The sequence below is a fragment of the Thermobia domestica genome, chromosome 13 (genome assembly GCF_964235325.1).
Source record: "Thermobia domestica chromosome 13, izTheDome1.hap1.1, whole genome shotgun sequence".
NCBI lineage: Eukaryota > Metazoa > Arthropoda > Insecta > Zygentoma > Lepismatidae > Thermobia > Thermobia domestica.
This window is the reverse complement of record NC_137466.1, coordinates 138,766,694-138,782,012: the sequence shown is the minus strand read 5'-3', so window position 1 is coordinate 138,782,012 and position 15,319 is coordinate 138,766,694. Positions and strand designations below refer to the sequence as shown.

The 15,319-nt window shown below is 33.9% G+C and overlaps 1 protein-coding gene across 1 annotated transcript in view; it reads right to left on the bottom strand.

Annotated features, from left to right (window-relative positions):
• LOC145669302 (solute carrier family 23 member 1-like) overlaps positions 1-15,319 on the bottom strand; it is a 62,584-nt gene that overhangs the window by 23,379 nt on the left and 23,886 nt on the right. The window contains exons 6-8 of the mRNA XM_081737614.1: positions 14,934-14,987; positions 1,794-1,933; positions 317-464 (exon numbers count right to left, since the gene is read on the bottom strand). Coding sequence (XP_081593740.1) covers positions 317-464; positions 1,794-1,933; positions 14,934-14,987 — 342 coding nt within the window. The remainder of the gene's footprint in view (positions 1-316; positions 465-1,793; positions 1,934-14,933; positions 14,988-15,319) is intronic.

The following is a 15,319-nucleotide window of genomic DNA, read 5'->3' as shown; positions in this document are numbered from 1 at the left end:
GTAACAGTCAAAAGTTTTTTTTATGAGCACATTAAAGAAGTCGTGAATGAATTAGCTGCAAATTCAAAATTGAAAGTTTTCTGCTTTAATGTGCGAAGTTTTAGAAACGATGGATTACTTACATTGAGAAGTAGATAGACTACATTGATAAATAATACTATACTTTCCAAGATACCTGGTATGGTTAACAAGCAGTATTTACTGTAACCTCCTTATATAATTAGGGTCTGTAGAAAATACAATATCTTGTAGAGTAAATCTTAATATTTGTGACAGCTAAATTGCTTGGATAGGTAATTAGAATACACTAACTTACCAAACGCACATATCATTCCGAACATAACACAAAACATTCCTCCCACAACAGGCTCTGGTATGATTATGAATACAGCTCCAAATTTGCTTATAATGCCTTGAATTATCATCAGAATTGCAGCATATTGAATTACTCTACGACTTCCAATCTGTAAATACAAAGCAATAAACATAAGACATTGTGCTTGAAACAATGGTATCTAACTAACTTTATGGCCTATGGAACCCGGAGGTTCAATGCCATATTCACAAAAATTTTCCATTGACTTCTACCATTAGCTAACTGGCGAAAGCTTCTGCTTTGTACTCCTATTTCTGCGAGATCTATCTTAATATTATCCTCTCATTTGCGCCTAGGTCTTCCTAATGGTCGTTTCTAATTGAATTTCCAGTAAAAATTTTGAAAGTGTTTCATTCTGGTTACATGACCTGCCGACCTGAACTTTCTAGTATAGACTTGGAAACCCTAACAATGTTTGGTAAACAATATAAATTACTCAATTCCTTGGTATAAAGTTTCCGCCATTCCTTATTCCCGTACCTCTTGAATCCAAATATTCGTATCAGCAGTTTATTCTCAAATACTATCAGTCTGCGGTATTCCCTCAGATTAAGCGACCATGTTTCGCAACTATACACCACAACAGGCATAATTATCGTTTAATATATTTAAGCTTCAAATTCCTCAATAGAATTCGTGGACAAAAAAAGAAAGAAAGAAAAAAAGAAAAGAAACTGAATAAGAAGGCAAGTTCCCTGCTTTCAGTTGACATTTAACTTATTCGTGTATATCGTGTTGCTCTCTTAATATTGATCCTAGATATTTGAAAGTATCCACTTTATCGAAAGTAGGGCTACTGTATGGTATTTTGACGTATCCATAATTTCCAGCATTATGATCCCAGGGAATTTCCATGTATTTAGTTTTCTCTGCGTCAATTTACTTGTAAACCCGTGTCTCTGCAAGGTTTAATAGCACATCTGCATTTCTTTATGTTGTTCTTCTATCATCCCCTATCAGATTTACATCATCAGCATACACTATAACCTGGTAAGTATCATTCAGCTCTAAGCCTTGGTTGCTATCTTCGATTTTCCTTATAGTGTACTCCTGAACCTGAATAATAATGTCGATGTTTATTTTAGTTTTGATATAGGTAGATAGAATATAAATTAAGGATATCTTAAATCTAGTAGTACACACTTAAATGAAAAGTATTGTTAGGGGTACGCGGGGAAAAAGGCTGATGATCACTGATGTAGACATCGTCGCCTTTTAGTGACACTCCATAATTTATCAAAATGTGCTTCAAAAAGCGGGATTGGTTCAGTACTGCTTATATTACATCTAGCGACTATTACCAGTATATACGTATATCACGTGAGTAAATCTATGATTTCATCACATTTCATTCTAGATATTGAAACAGTTCAGTATTTTCATTTCGTAGACATATGGAAAGAATATGATTTCATACCTTCGTTACTCCAATAGCACCAACGTTTTCTCCAAAGGTGTTGGTACCGTTTCCTGTTCCCCAAATACCAGCAAGTACACAACCCAATCCTTCTGTTCCTATTCCACGGTTGATGACATGCACCGGAACAGGTGGGGCCTCTAATGTGTGAAGAGAAAATGTCTATATTTAACAGTGTATAGTGGTTATATCATACACTATGTCTTTGACCATATGTTTAAATGTTACCTGGCTGATACTGTCTTACAGGCACGTACGCGGGAGTTTGTTTAGGAAGGGGAATAAAAGTATAGGGAAATCAAAATTTAATATGAGGATAAATTATATTAAAATGTGTAATACCATCATTAACAGTAGATTAAATTTATTGAAAAGTCGGGATTTGAGGATGGAGTGGTCCAGACTCCCACGACTCGACCCACTCTCGCGTAGTCTCTGTTGATCTAATAAATATAAGGTTTTATTATATGTACTAATTTAGTAGTCTATACCTTTTAGTGTCATGACTACAAAATGCAATTATTACTTCGACTTTTATGTGTATGTTGTATATTAATCTGTTTCTTATTCTATTTATTTATTTAACAATCACCAGATACAGCTCAGAAGCCATTTTTTTTAAAATACTGAATATCTAACAACACTAATAATGGAAAGGATTTGGGAAGGTATCCTCCAGGGCCTGTTTAGTAGATACCACCCCGGCATTTGCCTGGTAGGACTGAAGAAAACCTTAGGAATCCCCAGTCAGGATTGTCGGTAGTGGGAATCGAACCCAAGGTCTCGGTCACGAAGGCAAAAAGGACTGTGATGATGAGATGCAAAATAATGGTGGAATGACGAAAGTGGGAGGAAACTGGAGAACGCAAAGGAGACCTACACATCTGGTGTTTAACCACCACAATGACCACTCGGAAGGAGCTTGAATCAAGCCAGAGACTCCACACATCTACCAATTTTCATTATATAGTTTGTTTGTTTTTTTTTTTAAAAAAAAAAAAGAACTTCCTGACTCCTAATTTCTCTTTGTACTACTGGACTCGAAAGGAACATGAACATCAATCGTGGACACTCAAAAGTCACCTATGCTACTACAGAGGGACTCGAATCCCCAGCGGGTTTCATCTCACGATCGTCAGACTATAGGTTCAGATCGCTCGGCTACACCCCACCGGCTACCACTAAGTCACAGCGGCCCATAAGTGCGTTAAGCTCAAACTGATTTTAAAGTACGCACCAATCAAGATTTTCATTATGATATTACCAAGACGACAATATACAGTATGTTTGAAGAGATATAGCATAAAATTATGACCTACTCTTCAACTTTAATTTTTGTTTTACTGTGATGCTGACCACAGATAAGGCATGAATAACTCAATATATCACAATCAGATGAACAAAATGAAATAGCTGGTGTTGAACTATCATGTGTAGTTTACAAGAAAATCATAAGAAACGAATTTTTTAACATGATATTAAAATTTGTTGTGTTAAAAAGTATGTAGTTTGTTGTCAATCTGAGCTTCCTCGTGGCTAAGGGGTTAGCGCACGCGCCTTTCGTGTGGGAGACCTGGGTTCTACTTCCGGTGGGAGCTCATGTGGTTCGGATTCCACGTTAATCTGTAGGTCTACGTCTCATGTAGTGTCGCTGCTGAATGAGACGCTAAACTGAAATCAAATCAAATCATTTATAATCTTTTGCAGTTGATAGCTTTTATTCTGGTGTAAAAGATTTTCATTATTAAAATTTATGTATTGCATACACGACTCCAAAAGTGCAATTTTAATTTTTCCTGCAATGGTAGGCAACCCAAATAAGTCGTTGCGGTGGTTGAGAATTAGAAAGGTGTTGTACCAAACTTTAATTTTGTTACAGATATATCACTATGGCAAACTGCAGATAAGAGAATGAAATAAATTGTTAAGAATGACGATTTTATTATCGTGAGAGCAATGGATGACATGAAAAGTTACAAAATGATCTTAAGCAGTTCAAACAAGAAGAATGGAAAGAAATAAATATCAAAGGAAAGCACTTTCTCTTAATTTCCAATAAAGAAAAAGAAATCTCGCAAAACAGAAAAAAGTTACTTAATGTAAAAGCTTAATATAAACGCCTAACAGCACAAAGCAAACATCCGCACGAAACGGAAAGAGAGACAAACACAAAATAAGGGACGTCAGTGGTGTAGCAGACTTGCGGCTACTACTACTACTACTACTACTACTACTACTATTATTATTATTATTATTATTATTATTATTATTATTATTATTATTATTATTATTATTATTAGTAGTAGTAGTAGTAGTATTAAAACTCATCTTTTCAAAATCTCTGACTTTGAATAAGACTATGTGTGCATATAGTGGTCATGTGTGCACTTTTTGTCAATGAACGGTCTCAAAAGAGATAGGAGAGGAACAAAAACATTTCTTAACATAAATTCTAAGTCAAAGTTCGAAGTACTTGCTCTTGACACGTGATTTTTTCCCTCTTTTTTTCTGGAACAGAAAAATTCTGGCGGCTAAGGAGTTAAAGTATGTAATATTGCAAATTTGCACGTGAATTTATTTACATTGTAATTTGTGATCATAAAGAAATTGTCATTAGAAGACATTATCGTTATAATTAAGTTTTATTTCTTCATCCATCGCAAGTCTTAGGGGCCTCTTATACCTCGCCCCCCGAATATCGATATCAAAAATTTAGGATGTTGATATATCGATGTCGATATATTCGTGATATCGAATGTTCATATGTCAATATCGATATCGATATATCAAAATATCGCACAGGCCTAGGTCCAAAAAATGATGCATTATTATTATTATTATTATTATTATTATTATAGAGGATACTTGAAACATTCATTCACTTTCAAAATGAATACGAAACTTTGTGATCAAATAAAATACTCAACTTCCAGTAAAACTGTAGACCTCCGAGACACATCTAGATAATGTCAAACGTTTAACACATGCTTTGTTTCCGCATGGTTTGGTTACAAATTCGGTAGTGTTCATTGGACGTACTGATCTGAAATTCATTCAAATGATCCCACGTTGATAGCGTGCGTCATATCTTTCATTCCAGACTACTAATGCGAACTGAACAAAATGAAAAAGAAAGAAAGGAGAGAAAGAAAAAAGAAGAAAGAAAAATGAATGATTGCTACTTTACTGCTGAATTTCTATCAGAAACATCCTATATTGAAAGACCAAACTGTATCATAATGAAAAGTTACAAATGCTCAAAGGAAGATTGAATATTCCTTATAGATGTAGCAGATCTTGCATGTTTCAAATTTCAAATGTGAATAAAACACATTAAATTATAGGATGGAAACAAATTTTGTGTAAAACTAAAAGAAATAAAATGTTGTTTTGAAATAACCAAAAAGAGGGCCATTTTCTAGTCATCTCCGAAGATTTATCAGTTCCGAACGATTTCATCTATTGCGGACATAACGTTGTAATTCGCACAGTTGGAGCCACTCTTTTATGCGAAATAACTATATTATCTTACGGAGAATCGAACCGATATTTTCCACGTGGAGGTCTTGTACGATCTCCCCAATGATTGGTCTACCCAAACTCTGCTTAACAAGTGGTGTTGTTGTGTTTCTTTGTTAGAACGATAACACGAAAAGTGTTGCAGATCAATGAAGTGTTTCGATTGTTCTGGTAATTTCCTTGCCTTTCCCAACCAACATTCGTAAATCGTCTCTATCATGATACAGATATTTGCTCTCACATTCTTCAGGATTGCCCGCCCAGTATAAGAAGTATATTCTTCACGGTCACTTTGTTATGAAAAAACAACTTTGGTGTGAACAGGACTCGAACCTAGGTTGGATAACTGTACTGCTTGTAAGTCCGCTACGTTACTAATACACTACCATGCCACATAAAACAAGACACCAAATATTACTAACTTCAGCTTTGGAACGAACCGCCTTGTTCTTGTAAGGTTATTTACACCAAAATGCGCAACAAAATTAATTTATTCGACGAACTAGAGACATATGAGTGCCCACTAATAAGCGAAATAACATACAATCGAGAAAAAAATACAGAAATAATAACATATTATTCAGTAATTTTACCATGCAAGTTTTCAAAAGTAGGCGTATAATAATAATAATAATAATAATAATAATAATAATAATAATAATAATAATAATAATAATAATAATAATAATAGGCAACTGTACTGTTAAGGTGAATTATTATTATTATTTCAAATTGCTTTTCAAACAACATCTTGAGAATATAACTTCCAAAGCGAGAAGGAATCTTGGAATTCTTAAATGGATATCCAAAGATTTTAAGTCTGTTAAATCATGCCTTATTCTTTATTATTCCAATGTTAGAGGTAATCTTGAATATTGTTCAATCATATGGAATAGAAATATAGATTATATATCTACTATTCTGGAGACAATTCAAAATCTTTTTCTTGCTTGGTTACGCTGGAAGTTTAAGTGTTATGAAGGTATGTCGTTGAATGAAGTTAGGATGTCCTTAGGTATGTTAAGGTTGTCTGAAAGAAGGATTATTTTGGATCTTAAAATGCTACATTCAATTCTTGGCGGTAATTTGAATTTGTTATCAATAATAACTATGTATACAACCAGTTATCATATAAGAAATCGGAAAATATTTAAACCTATTCAGTTTCTCAATGATGTTCCTTTGTATAAAATTTTATCAGTAGCCAATGATTTTGCCAGTGTTATTGATATTTTTTTATCATAATTTTATTAATATACAAAGACAGTTATATAATCATTTCATTATTAGCTGAGAGTATTTTTTTTCCTTTATATAACAGCATGTTTATTTTATGCATGATTTTTTCCTTTTCTGTGCATGTATCATTTGTATTTTATAATGTATTATGTTTATTTTTGTTATTTGCATGTTATTTGTATGGAAATTGTAAATTGGAAATTGTGGGAAGTTCTGTCTGTAATTTCCAGTATGCAAAAAATTATTATTATTATCACTCGCGTACTTTTGAAGTTGCACGGCGAAATTACTGCATAATATGCTATTATTTCTGTAATTTTCCTGAATTGTATGGTATTTCATTTATTAGTAGGTACTACTTTTTCTCCAGTTCGTCGAATAAATAAATTTAGTTGTATCGTGCTGGGCATAAGTCATTGACCAGGTAATGGCGACTACTTAGGAACCAAATGCAGAGTATAAGAATTAAATTCTGTCATATCTGTAGTTTTGTGTGGAGAAGAAACTAAACTATGAACGAAAGATTTAAGAAAAACTCAAGTTATTAATATAAACTATGCCAAAGATTATTGACTTGTAGCATCATAAAAGAAATACGAAAGACTTTTTGAAACGAAGAAAAATAACGTATAATTTGCATTCCCAAAATACATTTTGGGGTTTTGGTAACACTCTACCCACCACTATTTTATGCCCCTTGTCCCCCAAAAGAGAAGCCTTATCCAAAATAATGTTCCAGACGACTATAGTAACACTGCGGATGAATGTTATTGTATTTTGTAGCAATAATACTCATATGCCCAAATTCGTTACCAATAATCATTGGGGAAGACTGCCTCAAAAATTTAACATTAAATCTCCCAAAGGAAAATGAACTTTTGTGCTTACGCCCCAAAAGAATGACTAAAGAATGACTTTCTCTCATTTACTATTAAAATTTAAAACATTCAGACATTTTTTAATAAGAATTCCAAATTTCACATTAATAGTGTGAAAACTTCGTGTTCTTCCAATGCTGTAGAAAAGTATACCAATTATGGAACAGGCTGTGTTGTTGAATTCACTAGACAATAGAAACCTCAACTACAACTTAGCCACTAGGCGTATTCTGAAACCTGGTTAACCGGTTTGGGTTCGGTTTAAGGTTGAAACAGAATGTGTCAGTTTATTTCAGAAACCGAACAGTAATTTGGTTGAATTCTGTTTGCAAACAGACAATATATTGCCTTTTTTTCAGAATATCCATACATATTTTGGAAAAGTTCCGAAAGATATGTAATGGTTTCGTTTTAAGTTAAGGTATTATGAATCTGCTGTTTCACTTTTGAATGGAATTACGATACTCCATATTTTTCTCTATATATATTTTTGTGAAAACACGTTAATGCTCAATAGAAAATACAACCTTTCGGCTCGGTTTGGTTTCGGTTAACCATTTGAAAATGAAATGAAATGAAATATTTGCGTTTAATGTCCCATGATTATACCTCTTAGATTGAGGGAGACCATGATTAAAGCAAGAGAATTATGATGGACTAATTGGTGGAATGAGAAAGTGGGAGGAAAGGGGAGTGTCTCGAGAAAACCCACGAGCACGATGTTGTTGACCTCAAACTTACTTGCCTTGGGAACGAACCAGGCATCTCACCCATCAGATACTTCAGCGGTCGGGGTCCCGGGGTCAATTCCCGGTGGGAGAGCCTTTGAAATTTTAAAGGTCCTTGATGTATCTGAGTTCATGTCCCTGTCGTGCAAGTTACTGGAAATAACTGTAAAGCGAGTATAACTGAGTATAACAGAGACAAGTTACGTAGATAATTTCGGTGAATCAGAAAAGAAGTGGTTTGAGGCATCAGGTTCCAGTTAAGGGTTCGAATTACTCTTAAGACCACTTTCTCGTACATGTCTTTGAGTGTTTGTATGTCTTTCTTTAATTTGAATTTCAATTCTCTGGACCAATTTTAACATGACCGAAATCAGAGTGATTCATCGTTAATAAAATATTGAAATCGGAATAGGGCGTAATATTGAGGTCTCAAATCTTCAGCAATAATAATAATAATAATAATAATAATAATAATAATAATAATAATAATAATAATAATAATAATAATAATAATAATAATAATAATAATAATCTCACCCATCAGATACTCATATGCCCAAATTCGAGACCCATCAGAGTATAAGAATTAAAATATTGATAATTATTATTATTATTATTATTATTATTATTATTATTAATAATAATAATAATAATAATAATATAGAACTCATATTCCGTATGAGAACAGATTGTATTAAAATCTGTAAAATCTCCCGTAACATTAGGCAAAAGTTACAACATAGTCGGAGTTGGAAAGAAGTGTCCGGACCACCAGAACATACCCTCTGCGTATCTCCCTACAACTAGCTACATGTTAAACAAAAGGTTACCAGGGAAATTTCGTGTAGAAAGTAGGGCTACTAAACTCGCAAGAACCGTAAGATTGTTTTTAAGTTTACGTTCCATGGTAATCCCAGCTAAGCTAAAGGAAACGTCAATAATGAGAATGAAAAGAAAGTGGAATAAAAAGTGTGAGGAAACAGGACCCCAAAAAAACTACACACACGGCATGTATTAGCACATTGCCCACTGGGTGGAACAGGGTGAACCATTAAATTCACAAAAGTCAGTAATAATAATAATAAATAAATAAATATAATGGTTTTAAAATGTTTAATGTTGACCTAAAGTCAGACAAAACTTACAGAAAAGTCGGGGGCATATGCCTATCATGTTCAATCAGGTACATGGGAATGTGTCCAGTATGTGCCTTATGTACCTCTGAGAGAGAAATCACATTGATGCCAAGTGATAGTCACAGTCTATGTCCGTCCCTAGGCACATGCCTGACATGTACTGGGGAATGTGCCTAGTATGTTCTAGTTATGATCCCCATGCCGTAAGCGTCAATGAACCAAAAAATTACTCCCCCAAAATATATTAAATCGCCTACATGCGTAATGTGTTTACATTAAGGTGAGTCGAAAAAACACTTTAAACAAGTAAACAAATGTACTTCAAGGTGGGCGCGAACCACCAACCTTTGGCTTGCTAGCCGCGTGCTATACCAGCTTGGCCACGGAGGCGATGAAGACGAAGTCGCTTGTAGAGGGATAAATTATTGAGGTCTTTTGAATTTGGCTAATCAGGTGCTCCTTTAAGCCGCGTATATTCGACGATAACCGTTTGGGATCAGATAAAATCTACTCGCCATGTAATTTGATAACAAATTGACGGACGAATTCATGGTTCTTCCATATTCACTTTCAAATGATCGGCAACAGTTGCCATCTAATAAAGTTGATGCGTTTGTTGCTTCTGGTACACAATCGCTTAGAAAAAGAGGCAACAAATGCATTAAATGTGGGAGATGAATTTAGAACACCTAAATGTAGCATGCCTAGTATATCTTGTGCTATTAAGAGTTTGTGAAATAGTATGTACCTAAAGTACGTACCTAGAACATGACAGATATATGTGCCGTGGCAACATAAAAACAAATGACTGTTAGAGTGCGAAACAAAGCCAGGTATACAAATGGTAATATGGTTTAGATCTAACAAGTACATAAAACTGTAGGTAGCTGAAGTACATACTTAGCACATGAATATCATATGTGCCAAGTGTCGGGTACCTAAAAAGTAGCTGGGACAACTAAATGGCACATGCTTAGCACATCCTGTGCTGTTAGGGTTTCGAGGAGGGAGGTCCGTATCTCCAAGATACACCTCTGCAATTTTAAACCAAAGCGTTCGCTAAAGTTTTATGTAGAAAGCGGGCGAAAATAATACAGGGTAGCGCGCGAATACTGAAACGTTTGAGATGGGCAAAATGCGTCCGGCACGATATATTTTTGTGAAAGTAACCTTACAGAAAGAAGCCGATTCGTTCCGAAGCTGAAGTTAGTAATATTTGGGTTTTAGCTTCATGTGGCATGACAGTGTAGCGGAAACGTAGTGGACTTACAAATAGTACAATTATCCAACCTAGGATCAAATCTTGTTCACGCTCAAATTGTTTTTTTAACAAAGTGATCGGGAAGAATGGACTTCTCATACTGGACGAGCAATCCTTAAGAATGTGCAACCAAATACCTGTATCATGATAGAGACGATTTACGAATGTTGGTTGGGAAAGGCAAGGGAATTACCAGGACATTCGTAACACTTCATTGATCTGCAACACTTATCGTGTTTTCGTTCTCAGAAAAAAACAACGCACCACTTGTTAAGCAAAGTTTAGGTAGAGCAATCGTTGGAGTAATGGTTATCGTGCAAGACTCCGACGTGGAAAATCTCGGTTCGATTCCCCCCAACTGTGCGAATTACGTTATATCCGCAATAGATGAAATCGTTCGGAACAGATAAATCTTCGGAGATGACTAGAAAATGGCCCTCTCTTTGGTTATTTCAAAACATAATTTTATTTATTTTAGTTTTACACAAAATTTGTTTCCATCCTATAATCTAATGTGTCTTATTCACATTTGAAATTTGAAACATGCAAGGTCTGCTACATCTATAAGGAACATCTAATTTTCCTTTTGAACATGTGTAACTTTTCATTATGATAGAGTTTGGAATTTTAATATAGAATGTTTCTGATATAAATTTAGCAGTAAATTAGCATTCATTCATGTTCTTGTTCTTTCTTTTTTCATTTCTATTCTTTCTTTCTTTTTTTTCATTTTTTTGTTCAGTTCGCATTAGTAGTCTGGGATGGAAGGCATTACCTACCCTATCTACGTGGGTTTATTAGAATGTATTTCGGATCAGTACGTCCAATGAACACTACCGAATTTGTAACCGAACCATTCGGAAATAAAGCATGTGTTAAACGTTTGACATTATCTAGATGTGTCTCGGAGATCTACATTTGTATTGGAAGCTGAATATTTTATTTGACCACCAAGTTTCGCACTCATATTGAAAGTGACTTAATGAATGTTTCAATCATTCTCTATATTATTATTATTATTATTATTATTATTATTATTATTATTATTATTATTATTATTATTATTATTATTGCATCATTTCTCGGATCTAGGGTTAAGCGATATGCCCATATATCGATATCGTCTATGTTAATATTGATATATATGAACAGTCGATATCGCGAATATATCGACATCGATATATCAACATCCTAAATTTTCAATATCGATATTCGGGGGCAAAGTATAAGAGGACCCTAAGACTTGCGATTGATCAAGAAATAAATCTTAATTATAAAGATAATGTCTTCTAATGACAATTTCTTTATGATCACAAAATACAATGTAAATATATCCAAGTGTAAATTTGCAATATTATATACTGTAACTCCTTAGCCGCCAGAATTTTACTGTTCCAGAAGAAAGAAAAATCACCTGTCAAGAGCAAGTACTTCGAACTTTGACCGAGAACTTATGTTAAGAAATGTTTTTGTTCCTCTCCCGTCCCTTTTGATGTTTGTGACCGTTGATTGACAAAAAGTGCACACATGACCACCATATGCCCACATACTCTTATTCAAAGTCAGAGACCAATAAAAATTACCTAGTCAGAGACTTTGAAAAGGAAATGATTTTTAATAATAATAATAATAATAATAATAATAATAATAATAATAATTATTATTATTATTATTATTATTATTATTATTATTATTATTATTATTATTATTATTATTATTATTATTATTATTATTTTAAAACAATTGGGTTTACAACTAGGGTCCCATCTGTTTCTCTTGCATGTGAGGGTCGCTATTGTGCAACGCCACTAGTGTTCCTAATTCTGTGTTTGTCTCTCTTTCTGTTTTTCCGTTTAGTGTGGATGTTTATTTTTATGTTGTTATGCTTTTATATTAAGCCTTTACATTAAGTAACCTCTTTCTTTTTTTTACTAGATTTTTTTTGAAAATGGAGAGAAACTGCTTTCCTCTGTTATCTATTCCATCCATTCGTCTTGTTTGAACGTCTTAAGTAAGAACATTTTGTAACTTTTTATCTCATCCATTGCCCTCACTACAAAAAATAGATGTCATTCTCAACAACTTATTTTATTCTCTTATCTGCAGTTTGCCACATTGCTATATTTGTAACAGAATTGAATCTAGATCCAACGCCTTTCTAATTCTCATTCACCCCAACGACAATGGTTTTTGGGTTGCCTACTATTGCAGAAAAGGGGGAATTGCAGGTGGTAATGCACTTTTTCAGTTGTCCATACACGATAAATATGAATCATTAACTAGCACATTGTATGTATTGTTCGTTTATATCTCCTAACATTGACTCAAATCCTACTTGTAATTACAGTGATTTAAACTGGCTACATTTCTATTTTACCAGAGAGTAATTGGGTTACACGGAATTTTTGAAATGAGTCAACTTGAGTACTTGTATTATCGATTCCAATCTTTAGAAACCTCTCTCTGCATACAAACAGGTTCTAGTGAGTGGCTAACTTCAAAAATTCCAATGTATTAGACCTTTTTTACTCGAAATATTTTAGAGTAGGTACTATGCGGTTATGAAACTCAATCCCTGATACAATAAAAACCTCGTCAAATAATTCTCTATTTAAAAGAAAACTAAAGCAATATTTACTTGAGTCAGATTATCGGTAGTCTTTATCAGAACTTTTAACCCTCGCACATTTTCTTCTCTATTTTGAAGATTTTTTTCTTTATGTAGTTGGTTCGTTCCTTCTATATATTTTGTGTATTTTTCTTTGTATTTATTGTTTTCTCATGAGCCAAACTGCCTCAACTTCGCTATTTCAAATCAGATTTAATAAATAAACAAATGATCTGTAGCCATTAAAACCTATTTAGAAACAAATAATACTTTTCCATCGTTATCTCCTTCAGTATGTTTTCGGTCCGGGATGTGTTCCGAAGACTATTAATTATTCTTAAACACCGTCGTGAATAATGGATTAATCTCTGCAAAAACTATATGGTTTCTGTCTTTAACATTGAAATATGTTTCATGAATACGTAGTGAGTTCTATATAGGATACGTAAGTTGAAAATAAATAGAAAACAACTTAGCGAAAATCCCATATTTTACATATCCCATTTACCTATGAAATACAAATTACCTAGGCATATGTCCAGCTCCACTGAGTATGTATGCGCTTATACGCTCTACGCTCTACAAAATTATTGATAACCATCTCACAGATGTCTGCCCCGATGCCCCCAATTTTCTTTTTTTACTACCTTGGTCAAAATGTCTGATAATGAGAACTGTTGCTCAGTCGTAAACTGTCCCATCACAGAAAACCAAAACATACAAGTCAAAACAATTAAAGCAAGCAAGAGCATAGGGATCTTATTCATTTTATATATCTTCATCTTTAAGCACTTTTCGTAGTGGCTAACCCTCTCGCCTTTGGTGGGAGCGGTCCCGGGTTCGATTATCGGTGAGGACCCACGGTCGAAAAAGTGTAACAGCCTTTTCAGGCCAACAATCTTGACTGAGGTTTTTCCTGGGTTTTCCTCATTCACACCAGGCAAATGCCGGTATCGTACCTAACATACAGGTAAAAGGCCGCTTCCTTCCTTCTCCTATTCTCTCTTCCTTTCCTTGCAGAGAGACGTCATACCTCATATATATAACGAGTATAGATGCCGTCAGTCCAGAAATTTCATTCCTTATTCCTAATTGAGCACATTTCCAATAGTCTTTAATATGTTAACGCCAGTTTTAGCCACAATAGCTCACATTTCTTGCAACTTCATTGTTTTCATGTATCAGGATGGGGCTTGTTCTTGATCAGGCACAAGTTAGTTTCTGTAAGCTTTTCCGAACTGATAGAAATTCTTATTAAAACAAGAGATCCACATTCCACGGAATATAGTTATTTATGTACTGCTGAAGTTCTGATTTTCAAGAAAATGTAAATTATGGACAATATTTAAGTAATAATATAGAGCGAAATAGGCAACAAAATTTGCGGAATTTGAAGCAAAAGCTCCTAAATGAACTTCAGAGCGTCCACTTTTATTATAGATCTAACATTAAAGAATAGTAATTTTTCCTCGCATCCGATCTCTAGTAATAACTAGCTAAAGCAAGGTTTCTAAACACAGTAACCGTATATTCATCAGAAACACAATGAACAGTATCATTTCTCTATTTTGTGAGTATGATCTAAATGAAATATGCCATATTTTAACTAATAATCGAACAAGAAAATTTTAAACTAACATTTTAACAGGAAACGCCTAAACTTGTTTCATATATAACTATATTATTATTATGTGAATTAGTATATACTTACCGCACATCTTGGCAACTACTGGATAATATCCAATAGATTCAATAGTGCATCCCATGACACCAGCCAACATTCCTAATACTCCTGCAGCCGTCACAGTCGGTACACCCCATTGACCTAATACATTTTGAAATACAAGAACCTACTTCAATCAGGCTTAACGTCTTATATAATATTAGAAAAAATACAAAACGTTTGTAATTATTTCTGTATGACGTTCGTATCATATATTTTTCTTTAACATTATCTTCATTGACATTTTTCCAGTGTTAAATTGCCATTTCAACTTACGGAGAGTTGTGAATGAATTACCGACTTATACACATCTTAATGATATTTGGTTAGCGAATCGGCTTGTTGATTCCTATTACAGCAAGTGAGCTATTCATTTGTGTTCATAATGCACAATGCAATTTATAAAGAGTTTTCGCGGTAGAAAACAACAAAAT